Source organism: Balaenoptera ricei, chromosome 15 (assembly GCF_028023285.1).
Source record: "Balaenoptera ricei isolate mBalRic1 chromosome 15, mBalRic1.hap2, whole genome shotgun sequence".
Lineage (NCBI taxonomy): Eukaryota > Metazoa > Chordata > Mammalia > Artiodactyla > Balaenopteridae > Balaenoptera > Balaenoptera ricei.
Genome location: NC_082653.1, coordinates 34052015 through 34077573, shown reverse-complemented (window position 1 = coordinate 34077573; position 25559 = coordinate 34052015). Strand labels below are relative to the sequence as shown.

The 25559-nt window shown below is 40.9% G+C and overlaps 2 protein-coding genes across 3 annotated transcripts in view; one reads left to right on the top strand and one right to left on the bottom strand.

The window, feature by feature from the left end:
- MCM8 (minichromosome maintenance 8 homologous recombination repair factor) overlaps positions 1-9590 on the bottom strand; it is a 42695-nt gene extending 33105 nt beyond the window's left edge. For both annotated transcript variants that reach the window (XM_059895923.1, XM_059895924.1), the window contains exons 1-5: positions 9322-9590; positions 6114-6260; positions 5736-5819; positions 3642-3724; positions 2197-2346 (exon numbers count right to left, since the gene is read on the bottom strand). In XM_059895923.1, the coding sequence (XP_059751906.1) occupies positions 2197-2346; positions 3642-3724; positions 5736-5819; positions 6114-6258 (462 nt within the window). In that variant the 5' untranslated portion in view covers positions 6259-6260; positions 9322-9590. The remainder of the gene's footprint in view (positions 1-2196; positions 2347-3641; positions 3725-5735; positions 5820-6113; positions 6261-9321) is intronic.
- Positions 9591-9745: 155 nt separating this feature from the next.
- TRMT6 (tRNA methyltransferase 6 non-catalytic subunit) lies at positions 9746-22420 on the top strand. Its single transcript, XM_059896134.1, has 11 exons — positions 9746-10032; positions 12574-12701; positions 14169-14278; positions 14828-14919; positions 15050-15133; positions 15399-15523; positions 16290-16648; positions 17044-17129; positions 17779-17881; positions 17984-18070; positions 19369-22420. Exons 1-11 carry the CDS (start codon positions 9905-9907, stop codon positions 19576-19578), a joined length of 1512 nt encoding a protein of 503 aa, XP_059752117.1. The 5' UTR covers positions 9746-9904; the 3' UTR covers positions 19579-22420.
- Positions 22421-25559: the final 3139 nt, after the last annotated feature.

Genomic DNA, 25559 nt, shown 5'->3' with positions numbered 1-25559 from the left:
AAATCTACAAACAACAAATGCTGGAGAGGGTGTGGAGAAAAGGGAACCCTCTTGCACTGTTGGTGGGAATGTAAATTGATACAGCCACTATGGAGAACAATATGGAGGTTCCTTAAAAAACTAAAAATAGAATTACCATATGATCCAGCAATCCCACTACTGGGCATATACCCAGAGAAAACCGTAATTCAAAAAGACACATCCACCCCAATGTTCACTGCAGCACTATTTACAATAGCCAGGTCAGGGAAGCAACCTAAATGCCCATCAACAGACGAATGGATAAAGAAGATGTGGTACATATATACAATGGAATATTACTCAGCCATAAAAAGGAACGAAACTGAGTCATTTGTTGAGACGTGTATGGATCTAGAGACTGTCATACAGAGTGAAGTAAGTCAGAAAGAGAAAAACAAATATCGTATATTAACGCATGTATGTGGAACCTAGAAAAATGGTACAGATGAATCAGTTTGCAGGGCAGGAATAGAGACACGGATGTAGAGAACAAACGTATGGACACCAAGGGGGGAAAACTGCGGTGGGGTGGGGATGGTGGTGTGCTGAATTGGGTGATAGGGATTGACATGTATACACTGATGTGTATAAAATTGATGATTGATTAAAAAAAAAAAAAGAATATAAACAGTTCAGAACAGCATATTAACAGAACTCTAACTGCCCTTTAAAATTCTGATATTTAATTATGATTACTTATTTTATAGTGGATTATGTTTAACCTGGGGTTTTGCTGTCCTTGGACTGGAAAACTCCAGCATCCCTGTCTGCTCCCTTCTGTGTCAACTAAACCTAGTATTAAAAGTCCTTACAGTAGCCCCCCAAAGCTATTCTGGATGGATTCTGGTGAAAAAATATTTTCTACTTCTCCAAATTCAGTGATTAAGATAAAGAAAATAAAGATGACTTTTGAAATAACCAATATTTACTTCCTTGGCATTTGACATTAAGTAAAATAAATATTTAACATCTACTTGTATACAAATCAGTATGCTGCCAGTCTGAAAAAATGAGATGCAAATATGCAGCTATAATTGCTACAATAAAGATTTACAGACAAAAAACCATGTGAGTTTTGAAAAGGGGTCATGAGAAAGGTTTCAGAGTGACAACTGAGTTAGGCCCAAGACATTTGGACATGTGAGGCAAGGGGCGTTCTATGCCAAATGGACAGCACGTGTAAGAATCCTAGAGGGAGCTTAGTTTAGCTGGATGGCAGTGAATTTAGGAGAGCAGGGAGAGGAAGTTGAACCAGGTTATGGAAGGCTTTCAATGCCACACAAAGGGTTTGGATATCATTTGGCAGGAAAGAGTCACCACAGTTTCCAAGGACAAATCGTGTTTTACCATGTATGGCAACAGTTAAGGAAAGATAATGAAGTCTTACGACAGAGGCTGTAAGCATGGAAAAGAGGTGGATTTAAGAGATATTTTAGAAATAGAAGTGAAAGGATGTGGTAGTTTAGACATGAAGAACTAATGAGAGGGATTTCCCTGGTGGCGCAGTGGTTAAAACTCCACCTGCCAATGCAGGGGACACAGCTTCGAGCCCTGGTCCGGGAAGATCCCACACGCCGCGGAGCAACTAAGCCCGTGTGCCACAACTACTGAACCTGCACTCTAGAGCCTGTGAGCCACAAGTACTGAGCCTGCGCGCCACAACTACTGAAGCCCGTGCGCCTAGAGCCTGTGCTCCGCAACAAGAGAAGCCACCGCAGTGAGAAGTCCATGCACCGCAACAAAGAGTAGCCCCTGCTCGCCGCAACTAGAGAAAGCCCGTGCGCAGCATAGAAGACCCAACACAGCCAAAAATAAATTAATTAATTAATTAATTAATTAAAAAAAAAAAACTAATGAGCAAGAGGAGTCTGAAGACAACAGCCAAGGTTCCCAGCCTTGGGTCACTAGCAGTGTATACATCTTTGCAACGAATCTTTGTAATAAACCCTCGCCTGGATACCCTGACCTCTTCTGCTCTATGTCCAGTCCTCAGTACCACTTTAAGACCCACCCTAAACCCCACCATGCCTATGAAGTCTTCCTCTGACAGGATAGCAACCTTTCAGTTCTAGCAAAGGTCTGTTGGTAGAAACTAAGAATCTTTTAGAGAAGGTACTGTTACTGTGAAATCTTCCTTTAAAATTTTGACAACAGTCTCACAAAATCAACACTTACCTGATGTATTGCCAGACCCATGCAAGCCAGGGTTTTCTCAGGTGTATCCCTTAATTCATTTGCTATATTTGGTGTCAATTTAGCTATTTCGTCATCTTTTGTCAGTTCTTTAAAATCCACCAAAATACTTCCCTTTCTTTCTATTTCATCCTATAAAATATTAAGGTATGAAAATAATGATTGCTTTTTTACCATGTATGAGCATTCAATCACATACTTTGAGGAAGCATATAATGTTAATATAGTGATAATATCAGCTCATGCAGCTCAGTAATAAAAAAAGAAACCCAATCAAAAAATGGGCATAAGACCTAAATAAACATTTCTCCAAAGAAGACACACAGATGGCCAAGAAGCACCTGAAAAGCTGCTCAACATCACTAATTATTAGAGAAACGCAAATCAAAACTACAGTGAGGTATCACCTCACACCAGTTAGAATGGGCATCATCAGAAAATCTACGAACAACAAATGCTGGAGAGGGTGTGGAGAAAAGGGAACCCTCTTGCACTGTTGGTGGGAATGTAAATTGATACAGCCACTATGGAGAACAGTATGGAAGTTCCTTAAAAAACTAAAAATAGAATTACTATATGACCCAGCAATCCCACTACTGGGCATATACCCAGAGAAAACCATAATTCAAACAGACACATGCACCCCAATGTTCACTGCAGCACTATTTACAATAGCCAGGTCATGGAAGCAACCTAAATGACCATCGACAGACGAATGGATAAAGAAGATGTGGTACATATATACAATGGAATATTACTCAGCCATAAAAAGGAACGAAATTGGGTCATTTGTAGAGACATGGATGAATTTAGAGACTGTCATACAGAGTGAAGTAAGTCAGAAAGAGAAAAACAAATATCGTATATTAACGCATACATGTGGAACCTAGAAAAATGGTACAGATGAACCAGTTTGCAGGGCAGAAATAGAGACACAGATGTAGAGAACAAACATATGGACACCAAGGTGGGGAAAGTGGCGGGGGTGGGTGGTGGTGGTGGGATGAATTGGGAGATTGGGATTGACATGTATACACTAATATGTATAAAGCAGATAACTAATAAGAACCTGCTATATAAAAAATAAATAAAATAACATTCAAAAATTAAAAAAAGAATATGTGATAATAAGTACTACAAGTTTTGTGCCAAGCACAGTTCTAATATTTAAAATGTATTAACTTATTTATGTCTCTTAACAACCCTTTGTGGTAGGTATTAATAATACTCTCATACTCTAATGATAGATGAGAAAACACACAAAAGAAAGTAATTCACCAAAGTCCACACTGCTGGTAAGTGGGAAGCTAGCAGCTGGACCAAGGCAGTCCAGTGTCTATAACCACAATCACTAGCACCTCAAATACATGGTTCAATAAGATGACACATAAAGGTGGACTAGTAGCTTTGTTATGCAAGAACTTTACCTTATCGTATAAATCAATACGCCTTGTGAAAAAGTTTTCAAATGCTTGAATCTTCTCAATAAAAGGAGAGCTGTCGCTGTAAACTAATCCAACAAATATGGCATCAGCACTAATAAAAATTACACACGTACAAGTATATTTTTCATGAGACAGAAGAAATAGTATATACATGGTAGATGACTTCTAACTGCTGTACAGTCTGATTACATTTAGATAAGAACTGGTATAGAATGTAAACATAAGATTCTAAAACAAGTTTAGCTCTGCATAATCTAAAATGCAGATAGGAAGTGTCTCTCTCTAAAAGCACCAATATCTGAAAATCTTTACATTGAGCTGTGACACCTAGTAAGATCTACTAGTTCAAACAGCTTACATAATAAAGCGAAAACTTAAGCCGCTAGCACAGGGAGATCAGCTCCATGCTCTGTGACCACCTAGAGGGGTGGGATAGGGAGGGTGGGAAGGAGATGCAAGAGGGAGGGGATATGGGGATATATGTATACGTATAGCTGATTCAGTTTGTTATACAGCAGAAACTAACACAACGTTGTAAAGCAATTATACTCCAATAAAGATGTTAAAAAATAAATAAATAAAATATGTTGAGGTTTAAAAAAAATTTTTTAAAGCCAAATCTTAGCACACTAACTAAACTCTTAATTCTTTGCAAAGAAAATCCTACTAGTCCAAATAGCCATTTGTCAAATCCTTTCCTGAGATCAGGAGAGGCAGACTACCACTCGACTCTGGTCCCAAAACTATAAAGTTATCTTCCACATTGTGAAGTTCTATAACATTTTTGAATTGGTCTCCCACAGAGAAACAGTACAATGAAGCAGTTCGGAAGTACAACTGGCCAAAGGCAACTTGTGAACTCCATTTTTAGGACCAGTCCAAAGATCACTTCTAGTATTCTGAGCTAACTGCTAGGGAAGTATTGTGGGTGTTGGTGGCTAATGCATCCTAAAGCAACAAAAGACACATCAACTATGAAACATAACATTTCTATATACCAGAGAAAAACAGACTCTCAATATAGAAAACATTTGTAAAGCACTTCATTCATTCACAAAATGAATACTGACTGCCCGGTATGGGGCAAGATCCTTGCCCTTAAGCAGTACAGTCCAGTGGGTAAAAAAAAACACAGATATACATAAACACAAAACCCATATCTCATAACAAGCATATGATACTATCAGAGCACAGGAAAGATGATTCTCCAAACCCATACAGACAGATGTATGATGTTAACTGATGTTCTGGATTACAAAAAGGAGATTCCTTAACTATGTTTCTACACAAACTGTGTTGGTCATTGTCTCTTGGTTCCAAGCCTACTCTTCTATTTTCAGCTTTGTGATTCTTTGATCAAGATCTGCACAAGGCATTTCCCAGACTCCTGTAAGATTCTGCCAATTAGAGGCAACTTTAGAGACTGGCAGGCGGCAGGCAGGAAGGAATTTATTCTTGTTTCCAATTCTTTTCAGCATCTCTCCAGCTACAGAGGATAGCTACAGTTCTAGCCTCCAGCACTAAGCACCAACCATGCCACTCTCCTGCCAGAACTACCAGCAGCAACCTGCTTAATTCGCCTTGGTGGTCTGAGCACAGCTCTGAAAGATATCCTTCAGAGGTCCAAGCACAGCTTTGTGGGGTGCCCCTCAAAGGTCAAAGCCACAGCTATGCTGTGGCTCCTCCTTTGAATTCTTAGGTTCTGATAACCTCAGCACTACTTATCTTTTGTTCCCTCAGGCATAAGGGTGGTTGTTGCTTTCCAAAGTTAACACTATCTGGGAGTTTATCTCAGTGTTCCCTTTTTGGTCTTTCAGTCTTCTATCTGTATACCCAATTCCCTGTATTAAATCCTCTTTCAGAAATACCTAGTGTGGTTTGTTTTTCTGACCAATAGAAAATGAAAAATTATGCTCTTGAAACATAAACATAATTCAATTGTTTGGGTGAACTAAGATTAAAGAAGAGGGTAGATATATATATATGTAAGCCAAATGAACAGTAATATGAGATGTAGCATCCAAAAAAAGTTAAGGAAAATAAGACTTATGGTACTTTTTGCACTTTTAACTCTACCTTCTGACAAATAAAGCTTCCAGCCTTTATATGGTGTGAATTGATCCAACGTTGATTGTAGTAGCAAAGACTGTGGGGTTTGTTCTGAAAAAAACAAACAAACAAAACCACAAAAACAGAATACTAGGTTAATAGAAACAGAACATTTTTTTTTCCTATTTGCTTCTCCTTATAACAATGAGACCCTGACATGTTATTAATAGAATATCTAAGTTACAGATTTCAGTAAGAATTTTGGATATTAACATCCAAATATTACCTTAAGGGTAATGTCAAATAAAAGACAGACAAATTTGAGTTAAACTGCTTTTCATGACAGGCATGAACAGATTCCTTCACGAAGGAAAAAAAAATTGCACTACTGTTGGCCTCCCCTACCAGGATGTTTTCCTGTGGCTTTATTCACGTCAGGTCTGTGCTCTAGTTCTCTCCATTTTCCTGAGAAGCTCCCACCACCTCTTCTTCTTTTCCAGCTTTGAAATCTTCCTCGTCCAAATCCTCTGCCTCTGTACTCTCCATTCATGTCTTTTAAAAGATAGAGATTAGGAAAGTCCTCATCACAACTATAGGAGAAATAGTGCTCCTAAAAATGTATTAACATATTACTAAGAAAAATTAATATATATTCTAGTTTGAGACCAGCAATGTTGCACAGCATGGTACAAACCCCAAACACTCTGCAGTAATTCTTCTAATCCTCATCTCTTTTTAAGGCATACCACAGATGTTTAACCAAGTATACTGAATGCTTATGCCTTTTCTTATTTTTGTCATGGGATTTATCATGGGATAAAAATAAGAAAAGGTATAAGGAAAGGTACCATACCTGTTTTCATGGAACTCCCACAATAGAAATGAAAATAAGACAGATAATTAACTCTAAGATACCTCTGTAGTGTGGTGAGACTTATTACAGGGCAGCACTGGCTGCACATTATCCTGACCTGTGACATTAGGAATATATCATCATAGCTCCTTATATATAGACAATCCAGCTGTGCCATATCCACTTTTATCAGAGATACATGGATATCCTTTTTTTAAAAATTTATTTATTTATTTTATTTTGGCCACACTGCGTGGCTTGTGGGATTTCAGTTTCCCGACCCAGGACACGGCAGTGAAAGCACCAAATCCTAACCACTAGACCACCAGGGAACTCCCTGGATATTCTTACACAGGCATCTAAGACAGATCTTTCTGGGGAAGCACAGAAGTGGGACGGGTACATACATGTTTCAACCCTTCTTTTCCTGTAGGGGCCAAAATGGAAAAAAAGTTAATTTTCCAGATTTAGAACGACTGTGCTAAAACGACAATGAAAGCAAGATCATTTCTAGACCAATACTGATAGATGGGTTATTTGCAATTTTTAGATAAATTTGTTGAAATGCAATAAAGTTTTTCTGAAAGCATATCCATATTTGCTAATATCATTTTGGGGGCTATTTATCCCTTCCTGCTTTTTTCTACTTTGTACATGGTGAGATACTCATTTTTAAAAATATTTTTTTATTTTTTGCCTTGCCATGTGGCTTGCAGGATCTTAGTTCCCTGACCAAGAATCGAACCCGGGCCCACAGCAGTGAAAACGCTGAGTCCTAACCACTGGACCACCAGGGAATTCCCAAGATACTCATTTTTATTAAACTCAAACCCATAAAGATAGTTCCTGGTTGAGAAGCAATAAATCAAAATATGTGATCTTTAAAAATGGGTTTTAAGGGGCTTCCCCGGTGGCGCAGTGGTTGAGAGTCCGCCTGCCGATGCAGGGGACACGAGTTCAAGCCCTGGTTCAGGAAGATCCCACCTGCTGCGGAGCAACTAAGCCTGTGTGCCACAACTACTGAGCCTGCGCTCTGGAGCCCGCAAGCCACAACTACTGAGCCCATGCACCACAAGTACTGAAGCCTGTGCGCCTAGAGCCTGTGCTCTACAAGAGAAGCCACCGCAATGAGAAGCCTGCGCAATGCAACGGTCGCTGCAACTAGAGAAAGCCTGCGCACAGCAATGAAGACCCAACGCAGCCAAAAAAAAATTTTTTTAAATGGGTTTTAAAATAATTCATATAAGTAGAGCACAGGGCAGTGAAACCATACTGTATGATACTGTAAGGGTGGACATGAAATCATGCATTTGTCAAATCCCACGAAACTATACAACAAAAAGAGTGAATCCTAATGTAACTATGGATTTTAATAACAATGTATCAATTTTGGTCCATCAATTGCAACAAATGTATCACACTAATGCAAGATGCTAATAATGGGGGAACTGGGGGTGGGGGAAGGGAAGAGGACCTATATGGGAACTCTGTACTTTCTGTACAATTTTTACAACAATAGTTGTAAACCTACAACTACTCTAAAAAATAAAGTCTGCTGAAGAAAATAGTTTACTAATACAACTCAATATCCAAAAAATGAACAGAGGACTTGAACAGACATTTTTCCAAAGAAGACTTAGAGATGGCCAAGAGGCACATGAAAAGATGCTCAACATCGTTAAGCATCAGAGAAATGCAAATCAAAACCACAATGAGATATCACCTCACACCTGTCATAATGGCTATCGTCAAAAACACAACAAATAACAAATGTAGGGGAGGATGTGGAGAAAAGGGAACCCTAGTACACTGTTGGTGGGAATGTAAATTGGTGCAGCCAGTATGGAAAACAGTGTGGAGCTTCCTCAAGAAATTAAAAATAGGGACTTCCCTGGTGGCCCAGGGTAAAGAATCTGCCTTCCAAGGCAGGGGACGCGGGTTCGATCCCTGGTCAGGGAACAAAGATTCCACATGGCGCGGGGCAACTAAGCCCCCACGCCACAACTACTGAGTTCGCGCACCTCAACTAGAGAGCCTGCATGCCGCAAACTACACAGCCCACACGCTCTGGAACCCGCGCGCCACAACTGAAAAGAAGAGAAAACACGCACGCCACAACTAGAGAGAAGCCTGCGCACCACAACGAAGAGCCCTCGCACCGCAACTAAGACCCGACACAGCCCCCCCAAAAAAATTTAAATGAAGTATAATCTATAAAAATTGAATCACTATGTTGTACACCTGAAACTAACATAACATTATAAATCAACTATACCTCAATAAAAGAAAATAGTTCATATCCTAAGGATAAAAATAAATAAGAATATATCCATAGACTGTAGTGCAATTCATTACAAGACAGAGTATCCGCATCTTTATTTAAAGCGATTTAAATTCGTAAATAAGTTAATAACAAGTTCATGTTATGGGCACTAACAGGGCTTTGATAATCATCTAGACCACACCATACGTTAAGAAACTGAAGACCAGAGAAATTAAGCGAACTGATCAAGATAAAAGTTGTCTGTTGACAGTACTGAGCTCAAACTTCGTCTCCACATTCCCAAGATGAAGTGCTCCTTCGACAATGCTACGTGCCGTATCTTTTTCAAACGAGGTAATATGGTGAGAACAAGTAGTAAAAATTCCAACATAAATGCAAGAGGTAGGACTGGAGAATGGGTAAAAGCCACCCGTCGGGCTTCTATGCTTGGTTTAATACCCCACTTCATTTACGTCTCCTCAAGACTAAGTTCTTACTTGCAAAAGATGGAGGTCCCAAAACTCTCTTAGTTCATGGGGGGAAGCACGACGGGGCAGAGAGGAGACTCCGCGGTCCGAGCTCCTCAGGTGACCCTGCCCAAGCCCCGCAGACTCTTCACCCTCAGCTCTCCTGACGTCCCCGCGCGGGATCGAAGCTCGTCTGTAGGAGCGGCTTGGGGACCTCAGCTTCTCCACCGAGGCCGCACAGGGGAGCCGGAAAACGTCTAGAGCAGGGCGCCACAACAGCACGGCTAACCAAAGCCCAGTTTTCCAAGTTCTTTTTTGGCGCTTCTGTGACGCAACTTCCGCCCGAAGCTGCGGCGAGACCGGAGGGGCGTGACGGAGGGCAGCCAATCAAGAAGATTGGCCTGACGGAAGCCTTGAGGCTCCCGGAAGCTGTCCTGAGGTTCTTACCAGAAAGCGGAAGCGGCGCGCAGCACGTGGGGGCGGTGCCGGTCGGAGGGCTTTGAGTCTTCTTGGTTTGTGGGAGGTGAGGCTGCTAGCGGCTACAGCCCAGGGCCAGGGGCAGAGCGCGGGGAACTGGAGAGACGCTGCGGAGCTTGGAGACCGGCTGAGCGTCATGGAGGGCTCTGAGGAGCAACCGGGCCCACGGCCACCGCATCCCGGGGACCACCGCATCCGCGACGGCGACTTCGTGGTGCTGAAACGGGAAGATGTGTTTAAAGCAGTGCAAGTCCAGCGGAGAAAGTAAGTTAGGTCGCTGGCCTTAGGGGTTCTCCGCCCCCATCTTCTGGACACCCTCTCCCTCCAGGGTTCCATTCTTGGATTCCCAATCCATTCTGGATTCCCAGTCCTCTCTCGTCATCTCCTCTCGGATCTTCCCACAGAGGCCTTTGCCCCCAGAATCCCATCCTTGGCCCTCGAGATCTCCCTCACTCCTCTGTCTTCCTACAGAACCCCCCTCCGTGATCTCATACTGGCCCTCTATCTTAAGCATCTCACTTACTCTTTCCACGGTCCTTTTCCCATTCTTGGCCCACAGGTGCTCCGCCCCTCTCTCCAGGCCCCCACCCCACCCCCTGTCCTGGGGTTCTTTCCCCAGGTTTTGAGTTCGTCTCTCCTGTCTTCTCACAGAACCCACCCTTCACCCTCTAGTCTCATTCTTGCCTCCCAGAGCCCCCCTCATCACAACTTTATTTTGTATTCTTGAAACGAGTGCTTTTTTCTTTTCAGAATTTCTGATTAGAAATGTGTAAAGTGCTAATACTAATTATTTAAGCTTTTTAATTGACGTATAGCAGTGCAGCAAAGTCCTTAGGTTATATGTTCGATGAACGATTCCATGTGCAGGTGAACCTTTGGTTTTTCCTTCTCGTATTGTCCTTTTAAGTTGCTTTATCGTGAAATGTGGTTGTTTGAGTGTGCTTCTTACAAATGTGCTCTTTTAGATAAGAGCTTTTCGTTCCCAAGGAGACAGACAGTAACATCTTTATTTCTAAAAAGTATTCTTTAGACATTTATTTTGAAACACTTTTCAACAGTTTTCTTGGCAGAAGCCATAGCATTAGTTTCCATTTTGTTTAGAAAATGACTCTTTGAGCTCAACTACATCCCAGGCCAGACTCTCCCTTCACTCTTTCCTCGGGGCTGCACTCATCTGGTTGAGCAGAAGCAATCCTGCCTCTGTGAGCAGACTCTGCACATCCCCCTCTTCTCCAAGGAAGGTGTGGCTCCATGTCCTTCTGACTGGGTCCCACTTTCCTGACTAGGGCAGTGACCTCCTGTCAGGCCAATCAGTTTGAGTGACATACCCTTCTTTGCATATCAGACCAGCTGCCAGAGGGTAAACCCAACCCAGCTCAGACACAGTGTTTTGCTAGCACTGGGCTACTCAAAGGATGAGGCAGGGGAGGGTACACATCTGGGCTGAGCTGAGTTTCAGCTTCTCTGAGGGGATTCATGTCAGCAAATATTTAGAGTGTCTGTTATGTGTTAATCACTGAGGGCCCAGCAAAGAGCAAGAATTGGCCCTGCCTGGATACTTAGGACCTTGGAGAAATTCACTCAGGTGGTTCAATTAAGGAGACTTAATGAAGATGTGACACATACACATACAGAGATGTGACAAGGTTTAGAGAACCAGTAGAGACTGGTGATGCATCCAAGGGTCTAGAATTGTGGGAAGCCTTCAGCAAGGGAGCCTGTGTGATGTGGTCTGTGCATTCTGTCATGGTCGGCCTCTTGGGGCACAGAGAAAGAAAGAGAAGGTGTAGGATGGGGCATAAAGAAAGTTAACCAGTGTACATCTTTCAGAATTCAGAGTTCTGTTGATATGGGCCATGTCCTGAAGCTAAGCAGGGCTTCCCGAGATCCATTTGTTCTTTGCTGGATAGACCGTGTGGTGCAGTGGAAAGAACCAGTCTTTTAGGTCAGGCAGACTTGGATTTGAATCCCAGCTCCTACTGTGTAACTGAATCTTGGGCAAGACACTTTTCCCTCAGTTTCAAGTTTGCTCATCTGGAAAGAGCTGTGTCCCAGGATTACATAATTGAGAATTAAATCAAAAAGTATGAAACACCTGGCACATACTACCTAACCCCTGATTGACACTCAGTGGGTGTTAGTTTTTGTCTTTTGAAAGGAAAGTTTTTTGTTTTTGTGGGATTTCCCTTTTAAATTGTAAGAAGACAAAAATCTGGGTAATGGGAAAAGCTAAGATTGCCTGGGCCTCAGTAGAGCCTCATCAGTGTTAGGCACTGTTTACAAATGTGTAGATTGTCAATAATGTTCATATGTATATATCATTTGCTTTTCCTGGATGATTTTCAAAGAAAATGGCCAGTTAGGCCAGGGAATTTGTTAAATCCCTGTCATCCCAATGATTGTTCAGTTTTGAGATTTTCTTGTGTAAGTTACAAGAGGCGTCACAGTGTGTGTCTCAGTGGCATGGCAATCTTGCTACTCAGGAAATCCAAAGTCTGTGAGTTTGGACATCCTGTCAAACAGTGCAAATTGGAGCCAGACCAATGCCTCAGAAGAGGAATGTCTTCTGTCTTTGTTTCTCATTCCAAATTCAGTGTTTTTGTGGCTTCTTTATTAATTTTGTGCAGTGTTTTGTGTTTCTGGCCCCAACCCAATCCTCTCTAGTTCATTTGTCGGTTCATGGTCAGAGATAATGCTGCTGATCATCCTTTAGAGAGACTGATTATGAAATAACCTAGGTTGAACGAATCGTTCCTGTACTGAATACAAATGAGATTCAGCTAATTGATTGCATTTCTTCCCCAGAAAAGTAACTTTTGAAAAACAGTGGTTCTATCTGGATAACGTCATTGGCCATAGTTATGGAACCACATTTGAAGTTACCAGTGGAGGAAGTCTTCAGCCTAAGAAGAAGAAGGAAGAGCCTACTTCAGGTGCACTGTACTACTTAGGATGTATGAAATAGATGCTCTTGAGCTGGCTACTCAGAAACCTGTCAACTCGAATTAATTCTAGAATGCTGGCCCAGGCTGTCCCCAGAGAAATCTAAACTCATAATCTAAGAACTGTAGCTTGGTGGAATGAATTAGGGTCTGCCTTTGGCTTTGAGATACCTGGGTTCTGACTCCTGCCCGTCATTAACCAGCTCTTCGACCTTGGGCCAGGTATTTGATGCCATGAATCCTTGCAGCTTCATTGTAAGAGTGGGTGTGGAGCCCTGTTGGTGTCTAGAAGTTACCAGCTCTTGAGGTAGTTAGCATATAGGGTAAGGATAAGAGATCTGGCTTTGAATTCAACTGACTAGGTTTAAGTTCCAGCTTCATCACTTACGTTGTAACCTTGACCTAGTTATTTAGTTTCTCTAAGTTTTATATTCTCATCGGTAAAATAGGGCCATAAACATGTTTAATGCCCAAGCTGTAGTGAGTGTTCAATCATATGACACATAGGAAGTTCTTAACAGTGCCTTGCCTGTTAGAGTAACGACCCCATAATTTTAGTATTATTGCTAATTAAAATTAAATACTTAAATTTTTATCAAAATAAATGTGCTTAAATATTTTATTAATAAAATTAAAATACTTAATTATTAAAATTAAATAATTAAAACACTATTGAAGTTCTGGTTCAAACCAGTTTATTAAATACTTTTAAATCAACATTCGTGTTTTTATTAAGCACCAGATATGTTCCAGACATGATTAAGCAGTGCAATTTCAGCAGTTCCTTAGATAGACTATCCCATAAAATTTATTTAGCAGTGGGGGACACCAAAAATAAGCAAACAGCATAATTTCAGGTGGTGATGTGTGCTGTGCAGATGATAAAGCAGGGAGGTGTACTGAAAGCTGATTGAAAGATGTGAAACTTGGCTGAGATGGTGAGCTCAGCCCTGAGTGATGGAAAGGATCCACCCACTTGGAGATGTCACAAGAGCGTTCCAGACAGAGGGAGCAGCAAGTGCCAAAGCCCCGCATTGAGACCATGCTGCTGTGTCTAAGGAACAGAAAGAAGGGCAATGTGGCTGAGTACAGGGGTTGAGAAATGAGCCCTGGAAAGGTAGCCAGAGGCCAGGTCATATACAACCTTGCGGATCATCTTTGAATTGCTACTGGAAACCACTGTGGTTTTGTGCGTTGGAATAGATGAGCCAATTTGCATTTTAAAAAGAGAACTTTGGTGTCAGGTAGATTGTAAGGGGACAAGAGCGGGAACAAGAATATGAGTGAGTGGCTTGGAGTAGTCGTGACAAGAAAGGATAGTGGATTGGGGTGGGGGCAGTGGAACTGGAAGGCCAGATTTAAGTGGCTGATGGGCTGGATGTGGATACGAACTTAGAATAGGAAAGATTTTTAAATAATTTCAGATCATACGTGTCATAGAGCAATTTTCTTCCTTAGAGACCAAAGAAGCGGGCACTGATAATCGAAATATAATTGATGATGGGAAATCTCAGAAACTTACTCAAGATGACATAAAAGCTTTAAAGGACAAAGGCATTAAAGGCGAGGTAAAATTCAAAGGATTTTTTGTTTTGTTTTCATTTGGTCTTTAGGAAATTGCTTGCATTTTAAAGCAGACTTCTAAGGTAAAATGTAAAAATACTGTACACTTCTGTTAAAAATAGCTTGAAGTGTATATTGCAATTCAGTATATCAAAGATTTTGTTTCTTACAGGCAGGAATGTAAGTGAATGACATTACTAATAGTGTTAGCAAAAGGGAATTTGATAATTTAGTGCATCTCAGAGCTTAACTTTGTTCATTTTCATTAATGTTTTCAGCCAGTGTCTTCAGGCCTGACAGTTTTCTTTACCTCTTTTCTCCCTTTATTGTATATGTCTGTTCTTTTACTTTGATTTAAATGGAGTTTAAAGTACTTACATTTTAATACAAATTCTAGATAGAGTATAAAAATACAAAGTTCACCCATTTGGACTTCTGTGGAAAAGGGCCTGGAGAATCAGACCTTTGGATACATTCTGGGGTAAGAAACCTTTGAAGTTATCTGTGCTGTGAAAATAAAGTTTCAGGAAATCTGCTTGCTCCTTTTCTTATAGGAAATAGTTCAGCAATTAATTGAAAATAGTACAACATTCCGAGACAAGACAGAATTTGCTCAAGATAAATATATAAAAAAGAAGAAAAAGAAGTAAGTAATTTTTGTTTTTAAAAAAATGAAAATATAAAATCTTTTTATAGATTTATGAAATATATTATTAAAAATAAAATATTTTTAAACTAGCTTTTTAAAACTGATGTTCTGTTTTTCCTTCCCCCAGATATGAAGCCATGATTACTGTTGTGAAGCCATCCACCCGCATTCTTTCAGTTATGTATTATGCAAGAGAACCTGGAAAAATTAAGTACGCTTTGTTTCCTTTCAAAAGTATAATTGGGGGAAAGTATATCTTTAAGAAAGTCATGATTTTAAGTAAAATGAAAATCTTGCTGATCTGCATAAAGTGTCCTCCTACTTCATAAATTGTAAGTCCTTTTTTACTATTGCCTCCAAAGCAATCAATAATCTTATCAACATCATTTTTATGAAACAAACAAAACTTGAAAAATTATGATTAAAATAGCAGACTTTGCTTAGCTATAAATGAATGAATCATTTTTTTTCCTTAGCCACATGAGATACGATACACTAGCTCAGATGCTGACATTGGGAAATATCCGTGCTGGCAATAAAATGATTGTGATGGAAACATGTGCAGGCTTGGTGCTGGGTGCAATGATGGAACGAATGGGAGGTAAGATTTAAGGTTTTCAAGTTCATTAAAACCCTACCATAATTTGAGTCGAGGGGTCTAAAATATTCAAACTCATGGAAAGTGAGGTTGAGTTACTGGAAGCGAATGAAATGACTTGGGTGTGCCTGCACAGCTCCAGTCTCTGGGACCTTCCTCCGTAGCCCACATCTCCCAGCCTGAGCTGTGCTGGCACTCCCGACGCAGTGTCCTTTCCAGCTTCTGTGTCAGTGGAGATGGTTCTGAAGCCTGTGACTGGCTAGGACCTCCAGGACCGTGATTTCAGTTAAACTCTTGGATAGCTGGTGCTCATTTTATTGGCCTGAATTGAGAGTATAGGGTGGGAAGAATACTAGGGATGTATTCTGTACTAGAAGAGTACAACACAGCCTGATTTAACTGCCCTTTTTATGACCCCATTGAAGATAAGAACTTTTAACTGCCCTGTTAAAAGATTGGACTTGGGGGATGCTGAGAACCAATCACCAATCATGTGACATACAAAATTTGTATGATCACAGGGTTTTACTGTAGTGTCAAGGGGGGTACACTTCTTTAAGACTTCCTGTGTACCTGTTTAGAATTATGTTACCCCCATTGGGAATATGCATGGACTCCAGATGGACCCCCAGAGGAGGTGCATCACCTTCAACCTCTGAACAGCGTAAAGCAGAGAGACCTTCAGTCTCCTTACTGTGGAGTACCCCGAGGGTTGCATAGTCTAGAGCCGCCTCCATTGAGCAGATATTTGTTTCTTTTGTCTGTTCAGGTTTTGGCTCCATTATTCAGCTGTACCCTGGAGGTGGACCTGTTCGGGCAGCAACAGCATGTTTTGGATTTCCAAAATCTTTCCTCAGTGGTCTTTATGAATTCCCCCTCAACCAAGTGGACAGTCTCTTAAATGGAACATTTTCTGCTGAGATGTTATCTTCAGAGCCAAAAGACAGTGCTTCGGTTGAAGAAAGTAATGGTACACTGGAGGAAAAACAGACTTCAGAGCAAGAGAACGAAGACAGCATGCCAGAGGCCCCAGAGAGCAATCACCCAGAAGAACAAGAAACAATGGAAATTGTATCTCAAGATCCAGACTCTAAAGAGCCTAAAGAGAGAGGAAACAAAAAGGATTATGTAAGAATGTTAAGAGTTCCCACTACCCTCAATATCTTCCTCAGGGCTTCATTTAACTTCATGTAAGCCCTGAGATTTGATTTGGCTTTGGAGCATCAGCTCCCAAGATAACAGATATCAAAACAGACAGAGAAAAAGTGTGTGTTGAGTGTACACACGTGTGATTTAATCTTTGGGATGGAGCTTTAGGATACAGAAGCATTGTATAGGTGGCTGCATGGTGGTTTTATAACCAAAGGGCTCTCTTATGTGTTTTCAGCTTCCTTATAAATGATCTCCTTCTGTTGCCTTAGTCCAAGTTGATAAATATTGTTAAAATGTTTTGACAGACCAGTGTTTCCATAAACCCGACTGAATGACCTCAGTATGTTGGTATCTTATTTTTCTTCTTGAAGATTCAGGAAAAGCAGAGGAGACAAGAAGAGCAGAAGAAAAGACATTTAGAAGCTGCTGCTCTGCTGAGTGAAAGAAACGCAGACGGGTGTGTTGATGAAAGAACACAGGCGACATCTTGGTGCTCGTGGGCTCTGCCTCAAGCAGATTAGTGTTCTCTGTCTGCTTGTCTATTTTGGTTGTAGTGAGGGCAAACATGATGATTCTGTCTTGGGTTTTTAAAGAAAGGAGGCTGCATCTGGCAGAGATGGGAAATTGATTATGCTGATTTCAGAGTTTTAGAAGAAATTGAAATTTCTCCAATGATGGCACATCAGATTGGGCTGTGTAGTCCTGCTAGGTGCAGGTTGGGGGGCATTCCAGTTGATGTGATACTGCCTAAGGGCATGGGCTAAGGAAAACCTGACAGGAAAGGCAGATTCAGGTATCTGCAAAGCCAGTATTACAATGTTGGATTTGCTTCCAGATTTTTTTTTAAATCAAGACTGTTATTAGAGTTGCCAACTCTAAGTTGGCCACTTAGAGTTGCCAAGCACCACGAGAGTTTATAATCCAGTTTGTGTTTCCTAGAAAGTAATAGCTCATGATTTTATTGTTGGAATCTCTAGAATGTTGTATTTAAAGTGCTTCCTTGTGTGAGTCATGCAAATAAATACGTGATATTTTAAATGCATTTTAAAACCTATGCTCTGCTTTGGGGACATAGAGAAATAATTTGTCTAACATTTTCCTTGCAGTTTAATTGTAGCTAGTCGTTTCCATCCCACTCCACTGCTGCTGTCTTTGCTGGACTTTGTGGCTCCTTCAAGGCCATTCGTGGTCTACTGTCAATATAAAGAGGTAATACTGAAACAGAGTGGACAGGAATTCTTGCATCTGAATGTTGTTTCTCAAATTGCACCCTCAAAATAATTATTAACAAAACTCTGTTTATGCCTTTAGCCTCTGTTGGAATGCTACACAAAACTGCGGGAAAGAGGAGGGGTCATCAATCTCAGGCTGTCTGAAACCTGGCTCAGAAATTACCAGGTATGTGTTCTCACAGCCAGTCCCTGGGAGCTGCTCTCCTGGGTCGCTGGCTCTGCACAGTAGTGCCAGAAGCTGTTAAATAGGGATCTCCCTGTTTCTATCTATAGAGATGAAAGAGTCTCACGTCTGTAACTCAGAGAAAGTGCCCTGACCTTTCCTGACCCTTTTTTCTTTTTTCACGTCATGGTCTATTACTCAGATACCTGAGTCCAGAGACATTTAAAATGCAAACGACTGTGGTTTGAGATCACTGTAGAGGGAATAATTGATAATAGCAAAATCCCTAGGCTGACAAGAAAGTGACCCTTTCCTTTCTGCTGGGATGTCTTTGCAGCAAGTGTTTGAGAGTTCCTGGTGGGCTCCGTGTCAGTTCAGGTCCTCTGTAATGTATATGCGAAGACAGAATTAAAAGTGTAAGAGAAATGCCTGTGAAAGATAAGAGGGAGCGGGATTAGGCAGGGAGAGCTGTCAGACCGTGATACAGGTCTGATGGCTGTGACAAGTGGGAGGAAGGATGGGAGGGGAGGAAGGGCATGCAGTGCTGCTCTGAGAAAGTCTCAGCCAGGATGACGAGGAACCCCAGAGCAAAAATTGCCCATTAAAGGAGTTCTGTGTTGGACAGAAATGGTCCAGTTGTGGTACCCATGCTCAGTTATCAACTTGGAATAGCCTTCCTGGGTGTGAATCTCAAAGAAGCAGCAGCTAGAGGCTTTCTGTTGCTTCAGCTCACAGCCAGTTCCCTCTTAGAGATCTGGGGGTGCACCTCCATGGCTGTCACAGGCCCTGCCCTGCTTCCTGGACATCTTACTTAATCCAGGACACTCTGCAGACCTGGGAAACCCTGTGCTTCATGGTAGTCATCTTATTTAGCTCTGGGAACAGGAGAGAAGAATTTTTGACAGAATTAATAGAGTGTTGGAGAAGGAAGGCTCTGGGTATATGTCCAGTAGCTACTTCTCCATGGACCCAGCTCCACTGTTGACCATGAAGAAAGAGGGAGAAAACCAGACCCAGAGCACTACACAAACCAGTTGCCCTTTCACCACCAGAAACTTGCTTCAGGTTTAAGAGAAATGGTTTCAGTTTTATATTTCAAAAGAAAATCACTTAAATGAATTTCTGCGCTTTTATCTGCACTGTCATGTGAAAGATGGACCTCCTTAGGAATTGGTCTGATTAAATTGGTCGCTCTTCAGGCGAATCTGTGTCGTTTAAATTCTCATTTCTGGCATGTGTATTGTTAACATGGCTTTATCTGCTTAGGAAAACATGAATGTCTGTCTTTCTGTCTTGATTAGGTTTTGCCAGATCGAAGTCATCCCAAACTACTGATGAGTGGAGGTGGGGGGTACCTTCTCTCAGGCTTCACTGTTGCCATGGACAACCTTAAAGCAGACCCCAGTCTCAAATCCAGCACCAGCACTTTAGAATCACACAAGACTGAAGAGCCAGCCGCTAAAAAACGGAAGTGCCCAGAGTCTGACTCAACCTTTCAAAAATTGCTCTGATTTTTGTTCTCAGACATTATGCAGTTAGTAAGTAAACTTTAAATGCCATTACTAATTGTGTTTTCATATCCTAAGAATGAGAACATGTCTATACCCCTGTTCGTGGGAAGGACAAGTAAGCCTTTTGTCCACCTCTGACACAGATTGGTTCCGTCTGTCAAAACCTCGAGCCAGAATACCCAAGCCTGGGGTAAGCAGTAGACTGGTATATAGCCAATTGTGTTTATTTCACAAAAATCTTCTTAAGTACTTTTAGTGCTCTGCGCAAATATCTTGAGAATTTAGAGATCAAAGAAATATATTTATACAAAACTTTGTTTATATGTTAAGCCAAGTGGAATAACACACCATCAGTGAAACTTGAGTACTGAAACGAAGGAATTTGTGGAAGAAATTTCCTCTGTTCATTATGTTCTCTTCAACCTAAGCAATATGAATGTGTGTGAGACTTACAGTACCAAAAATGTCCACCCTTTTCCCTCCAGTGGAATAAACTTTTAAAAATTTTATATTCTATTATTTTAATAGTTGATGACGTAGAAAAGCTCTGAGTATTTATTTTACTGCTGTTTTTGTCAGTAGAAAGGTGTTGTAGGGTACTTTTTTGAATTAATTTGCCAGTACTCTCATTCTTTGTTCCAAATAAAGTGACTAGAATTTTTGTGTACCATTAAAGGAAACAAATGTTTTTTTCCCTCCCCAGAGACTTATGGAGATAGATAGATACATGTATATGGATGTTGGTATATGCGTATACATACATATATTTATATGTGCACACACATCCACATGGAGACAGACAGAACACACTGTCCATATGAACTGTAACAAAGTTTAGTGCAGGGCTTAGACCAGTCCTCATAGCATTAGTGTCACTCCTTGTCAAATGTATTTTAAAGTGCCTTTTTTTGGTGATTATTAATGCTGGTTTGTTGAGCTCTGGCATGACTAGGTGGTTAGCCTTTCTAAGCTCTGAAACAGTGTAATTAAATTATTTGGTTATCTGCAGCCAAGAAAAGTGTTTAGAGGAAGCCACGGCTCTTGCCCATTGAGAGTCTGAGTCTTGTTCACTAAACATGCTCATCGTGTGTATTGTTCATGTTGTTATAGAATAGATGCAGATCATCCAGCAAGGAGCATCTCAGAAGAAAAAAAAGAAATTGCTTTTTCCTAATAGCATGTACTATTCTAAAAATGGCCAGTGTGATTACCAACAACTACAGTTCTGATTCCTTTTTCTTAAAACAATTGCTTTTAAAGAATAAAAGCATTTCCTACTATGATCCGTCTGACTTACATGAATGATGCTCTCAGTGATGCCGCATTCATTGGCTTTCAGCTGATTGTGACACATGGTCTTTGTAAGAAAACATGCCTGGATTGGCACGTCACTGAACGTGTCCTTGCAAACAGTTGTCACTCAACATGCAACCAGTCAAGTTTGGTCAAAGAGAACACAATATATGCACAGACTAGATTCAGTAGTGGCTGGTCTCCACTGGTCACTGTTGTTAGAACCATCTCCTACTTGAAACTCAACCAGTTTTCAAGTCCCATCTCATTCCATTCAGTGTGGGGGTCTGCACTGCCAAGGCCCTGTGCACCCATATAGCTGCCCCTGGAATTGACTTGTGGACTTTTGCACCAGGTTAACTCAGAGTTAACCTTTACTTGTTATGTTTTCTCATTCATGTAATTTACTTCATCTTTGAGTACTGATGATTTAATTCAGTGGTTTGAAAATTTAGTGTGCACCAGAATCCCCTGGGGGGCTTATTAAAACACAGATTGCTGGGCTCCACTGAGTTTCTAAGTATTAAGTCTGCGATGGGGCAGGAAATTTGTATTTCTAAGTTTCCAGGTGACACTAGTGCTGTTGGACCGGGACCCACTCCTTGAGAAACACTTCTGTGTATACACACACATCAAGAGTGTCTTGTTTATAAACTGGATATCCACCTTTGGAGCAGATGAGTGGGTAATTCTGTGACTACTAGACATCCAGTCACCAGGAGAGCTATGTGAAATAGGACTTTAATGAGTGGCCATCAAAAAGTAAAGACAAAATCATTATGTAATGTCCATCTTACTTCTCCATTGGATTAGGGTACTTGGAAATATACGGTGGTGCCAGTTAGAAGATTTTTTAGCATAGAGGTACATTAAAATTGTATGAAGTTTTATTGAGTTGTAATTGACATATAACATTGTGTGAATTTAAGGTGTTCAGTGTGTTGATTTGATGCAGTTATATATTGCAGAATTTTTACCACCATAGCATTAGCTAACACCTCCACCTGTGACATACCATTTGGGTTGGGGGCGAGAACATTAAAAATGTACTCTCTTAGCAACTTTCAAGTATATAATTGTGGTTAATTATAATCACTATGCTCTACATTAAATTGCTGGAACGTATTCATCTTATAACTGAAAGTTTGTGCCTTGTGACCAGTATCTCCCCATTTCCCCCACCCCCCAGCCCCTGGCAATCACCATTTTACTTTGTTTCTATGAGTTTGATTTTTTCAGATTCCACATGTAAGTGACATCATACAGTATTTGTCTTTGGCTTATTTCACTTAGCATAATGCCCTCAAAGTCTATCCATGTTGTCACAAGTGGCAGGATTTCCCTCTTTCTTATGGCTGAATAATATTCCAATGTATATATATGCCACATCTTTATCCATTCATCTGTTGGTGGACACTTAGGTTGTTTCCATATCTTGTCTATTGTGAATAATGCTGCAATGAACACGGGAGTGCAAATATCTCTTCAAGATACTGATTTCATTTTCTTTGGATATATATTCACATACAAAAAGTCTACGTTTTTACACTCCCCCTACATTTTGTATTTTTGATGTTTTGTCTTTTTCATGGTGTGTGTCCATTAATAAATTATTGTAGTTATACTTATTTTTAATACTTTTGTCTTTATGAGTGACTTACCCACCACTATTACAATATTAGCGTATTCTGAATTTAACTATATATTTTACCTTTGTCAGTGAATTTTATACTTTCATATGTTCTCATGTTACTAAATAGCTTATTAGTAGCTTTCATTTCAGCTTGAAAAACTCCCTTTAGCATTTCTTGTAAGGCTGATCTAGTGGTGATAAACTTCAGCTTTTGTTTGTCTGGAAAATTCTGTCCTTCAATTCTGAAGGACAACTTTGCTGCATATAGTATTCTTGGTTGGCAGTTTTTTCTTTCAGCACTTTGAATATATCATCCCACTTGTTTCTGGCCTGTAAAGTTTCTGCTGAAAAATCTACTTGTAGTCTTATGGGGGTTCTCTTGTAGGTAACAAGTTGCTTTTCTCTTGTTGATTTTAAGTCTCTCTCCTTGCCTTTAACTTTTGACAATTTAATCATAATGTGTGTCAGTATAGGTTCATCTTATTTGGTACTCTTTGAGTTTCCTTTATCTGGATGTCTGTTTTTTTTTTTCTCCAAGTTAGGGAACTTTTCAGCCATTATTTATTTGAATAAGCTTTCTGCTCCTTTCTCTCTCTCTTCTCCTGGGACCTCTATAATGTGTATATTGGTCCACTTGATGGTGTCTCAGGTCTCCTGAGCTATGTTCACTCTTTTTCATTCTTTTTTTCTTGTTGTTGCTCTGACTGGATGAAATCCACTGGCCTGTCTTTGAGTTCATTGCTCCTTTCTTCTGTTTGATCGAGCCTGCTATGAACTCCTCTGTCGAATTTTTCAGTTTAGTTATTGTATTATTCATTATTCAATTATTCTGTTTGGTACTTTTATTTTCTATCTGTTTTGAAGTTCTCACTTTATTTATGAATTGCTCTCCTGACCTTGGTGGGCATCTTTATGACCATTATTTTGAACTCTATCAGGTAAATCACTTATCTCTTTCATTAAGATCTGTTTCTGGAGATTTTGCTTGTTCTTTTGTTTAGAACATATTCCTCTGTTTATTTTCCTTCACTCTCAGTCTTGGTGCCTGCACATTAGGTACAATAGCCACCTCTCACAGTCTTGACAGAATGGTCTCATATAGGAGATAAACCTCATCGATTAGCCCAGTCTGAGCTCTTGGTTGTCTCTCAAGACTTTCTGATCTCCAAGCTGCTTGAAGAGCAACTGATAAGCTCTTAATTACCCCTGACTTTGTTCTTAGTGGCTCCCAGTAATTGAGGGTGTGCCAAGACCCATCAATATCCCAAAGGGGAGGATTGCTGTCACACCTAGATGCAGGCTGATTAGAAGTGGATCCTCAGGCAGCAGCTGGGAAAGTATGTAGTTATGCCCTTTCCAGGGAGAAACTGGGAGGTGAGCAATTTTGCCTGCTCCCTCTACACTGAACCCAGATGTATAGCTTCAGGGGGTGCTCCTGCACCCATATAAAAACTTCTTTGCTAAAGTCCTGTGGGACTCGTGAATGCAGTTCTCATTGGCTATTAGATTTGGGGTTCTATTCCTTGGGTGGCAGCTGGGGTGCCAGACATGTGTACAAGCTCCTTCCGGAGAGGTTGGCAATCGGATAATGTTGGGGCAAACCAGAGGTGGAAAGTAGGGAAAGTGCTCATAGACTCCCGTGGCCCTGGATCACAGCCAGTCCCTAAATGTGTGCTAAATTAGAAGCCTAGCGCTCAAGCAGCACCTTGTAAAGTGTGTAGTCACACCCTCAGGGAAAGGCTGGGAGATGGGTGTTGTTCTCTGCTACTTCTGCACTGAGCCCCGGGGGGTGGCCACAGCAGCAAGTGTTTGGTTGCCATTAAGAACTGCTACTTTGTTTGCTACAGTCCTGTGGGTCTCACGGACCTAAACCGCCTTGGCTTTCAGAGCTAGGTCTTTAGGAGGCCCGTTCGTTCCTTGAGTGGGACTCTTAAATGTTGGGGTGCTATGTTGTGGTCCAAACCCTGTGCTCCTCAGGGAGAGGCTGGGAGTTGGGGTTGGCATTTCCCTCTCAACTGTACAGTGCCGTGCCAAGGATGAAGTGGAGAGTGTCTCAGCCTCTCTTACTGGATTTGATGTGGCTTTTCTCATCTGTCTGATGTGTAGGAATCACTCAGCTAGTTTCTGGATTTCTCTCAGAGGGGATTGCTCTGTGTGTAGCTGTACATTTGGTGTATCCAAATGAGGGATGAGGGAGTTCAGGACCCTTCTATGTTGCCATCTTGGTCCCCTCTCTCATATGAAGCAGATCTTTTTTTTTTTTTGGCCGCGCTGCACGGCTTGCGGTATCTTAATTCCCTGACCAGGGATCGAACCCAGGCCCCCTGCAGTGGAAGCTAGGAGCCCTAACCACTGGACCGCCAGGGAATTTCCTCATATGAACCAGATCTTAATGGGTAATCATTCATTTATTGGTTGTATATGGAAAAGCCAAAAATATATTCTTTTTTAATATGTATAAACTTTTGAAGAAAAAGTAGGGCGTGTACATTTTGTTTTAAAGCATTTGTTGTTGGAGATTGTCATGCTGAGTGAAATAAATCAGAGAAAGACAAATATCATATGATATTGCTTGTATGTGGAATCTAAGAAAATGGTACAGGTGAACTTGTTTGCAGGACAAGAGAGAGAGTCACAGACATAGGGGGCCAACTCATGGTTGCCAGGGGGGAAAAGGGCAAGGGGGAGTGAATTGGGAGATTGGGACGGACATATGCACACTACTATATATAAGGTGGATGACTAATAGGAACCTACTCTGTGGCACAGGGAACTCTACTCAGTGCTGTGTGGTGACCTATATGGGAAAAGAATCTAAAAAAGAGTGGCTTATATGTATATGTGTGACTGGTTCACTTTGCTGTGCAGCAGAAACTGGCACAACATTGTAAATCAACTATACTCCAATAAAAATTAATTTAAAAAAATAAAGCATTGATTGTAAATATTACAATAGCAATAGTAAATACTAAGAAGCGTGTCCTAAAAATCTGATTATTAAAATTCATGTTGTTCTAAATGGTCCTGATTTTGGACTCTATTTAACTAGTGCTAG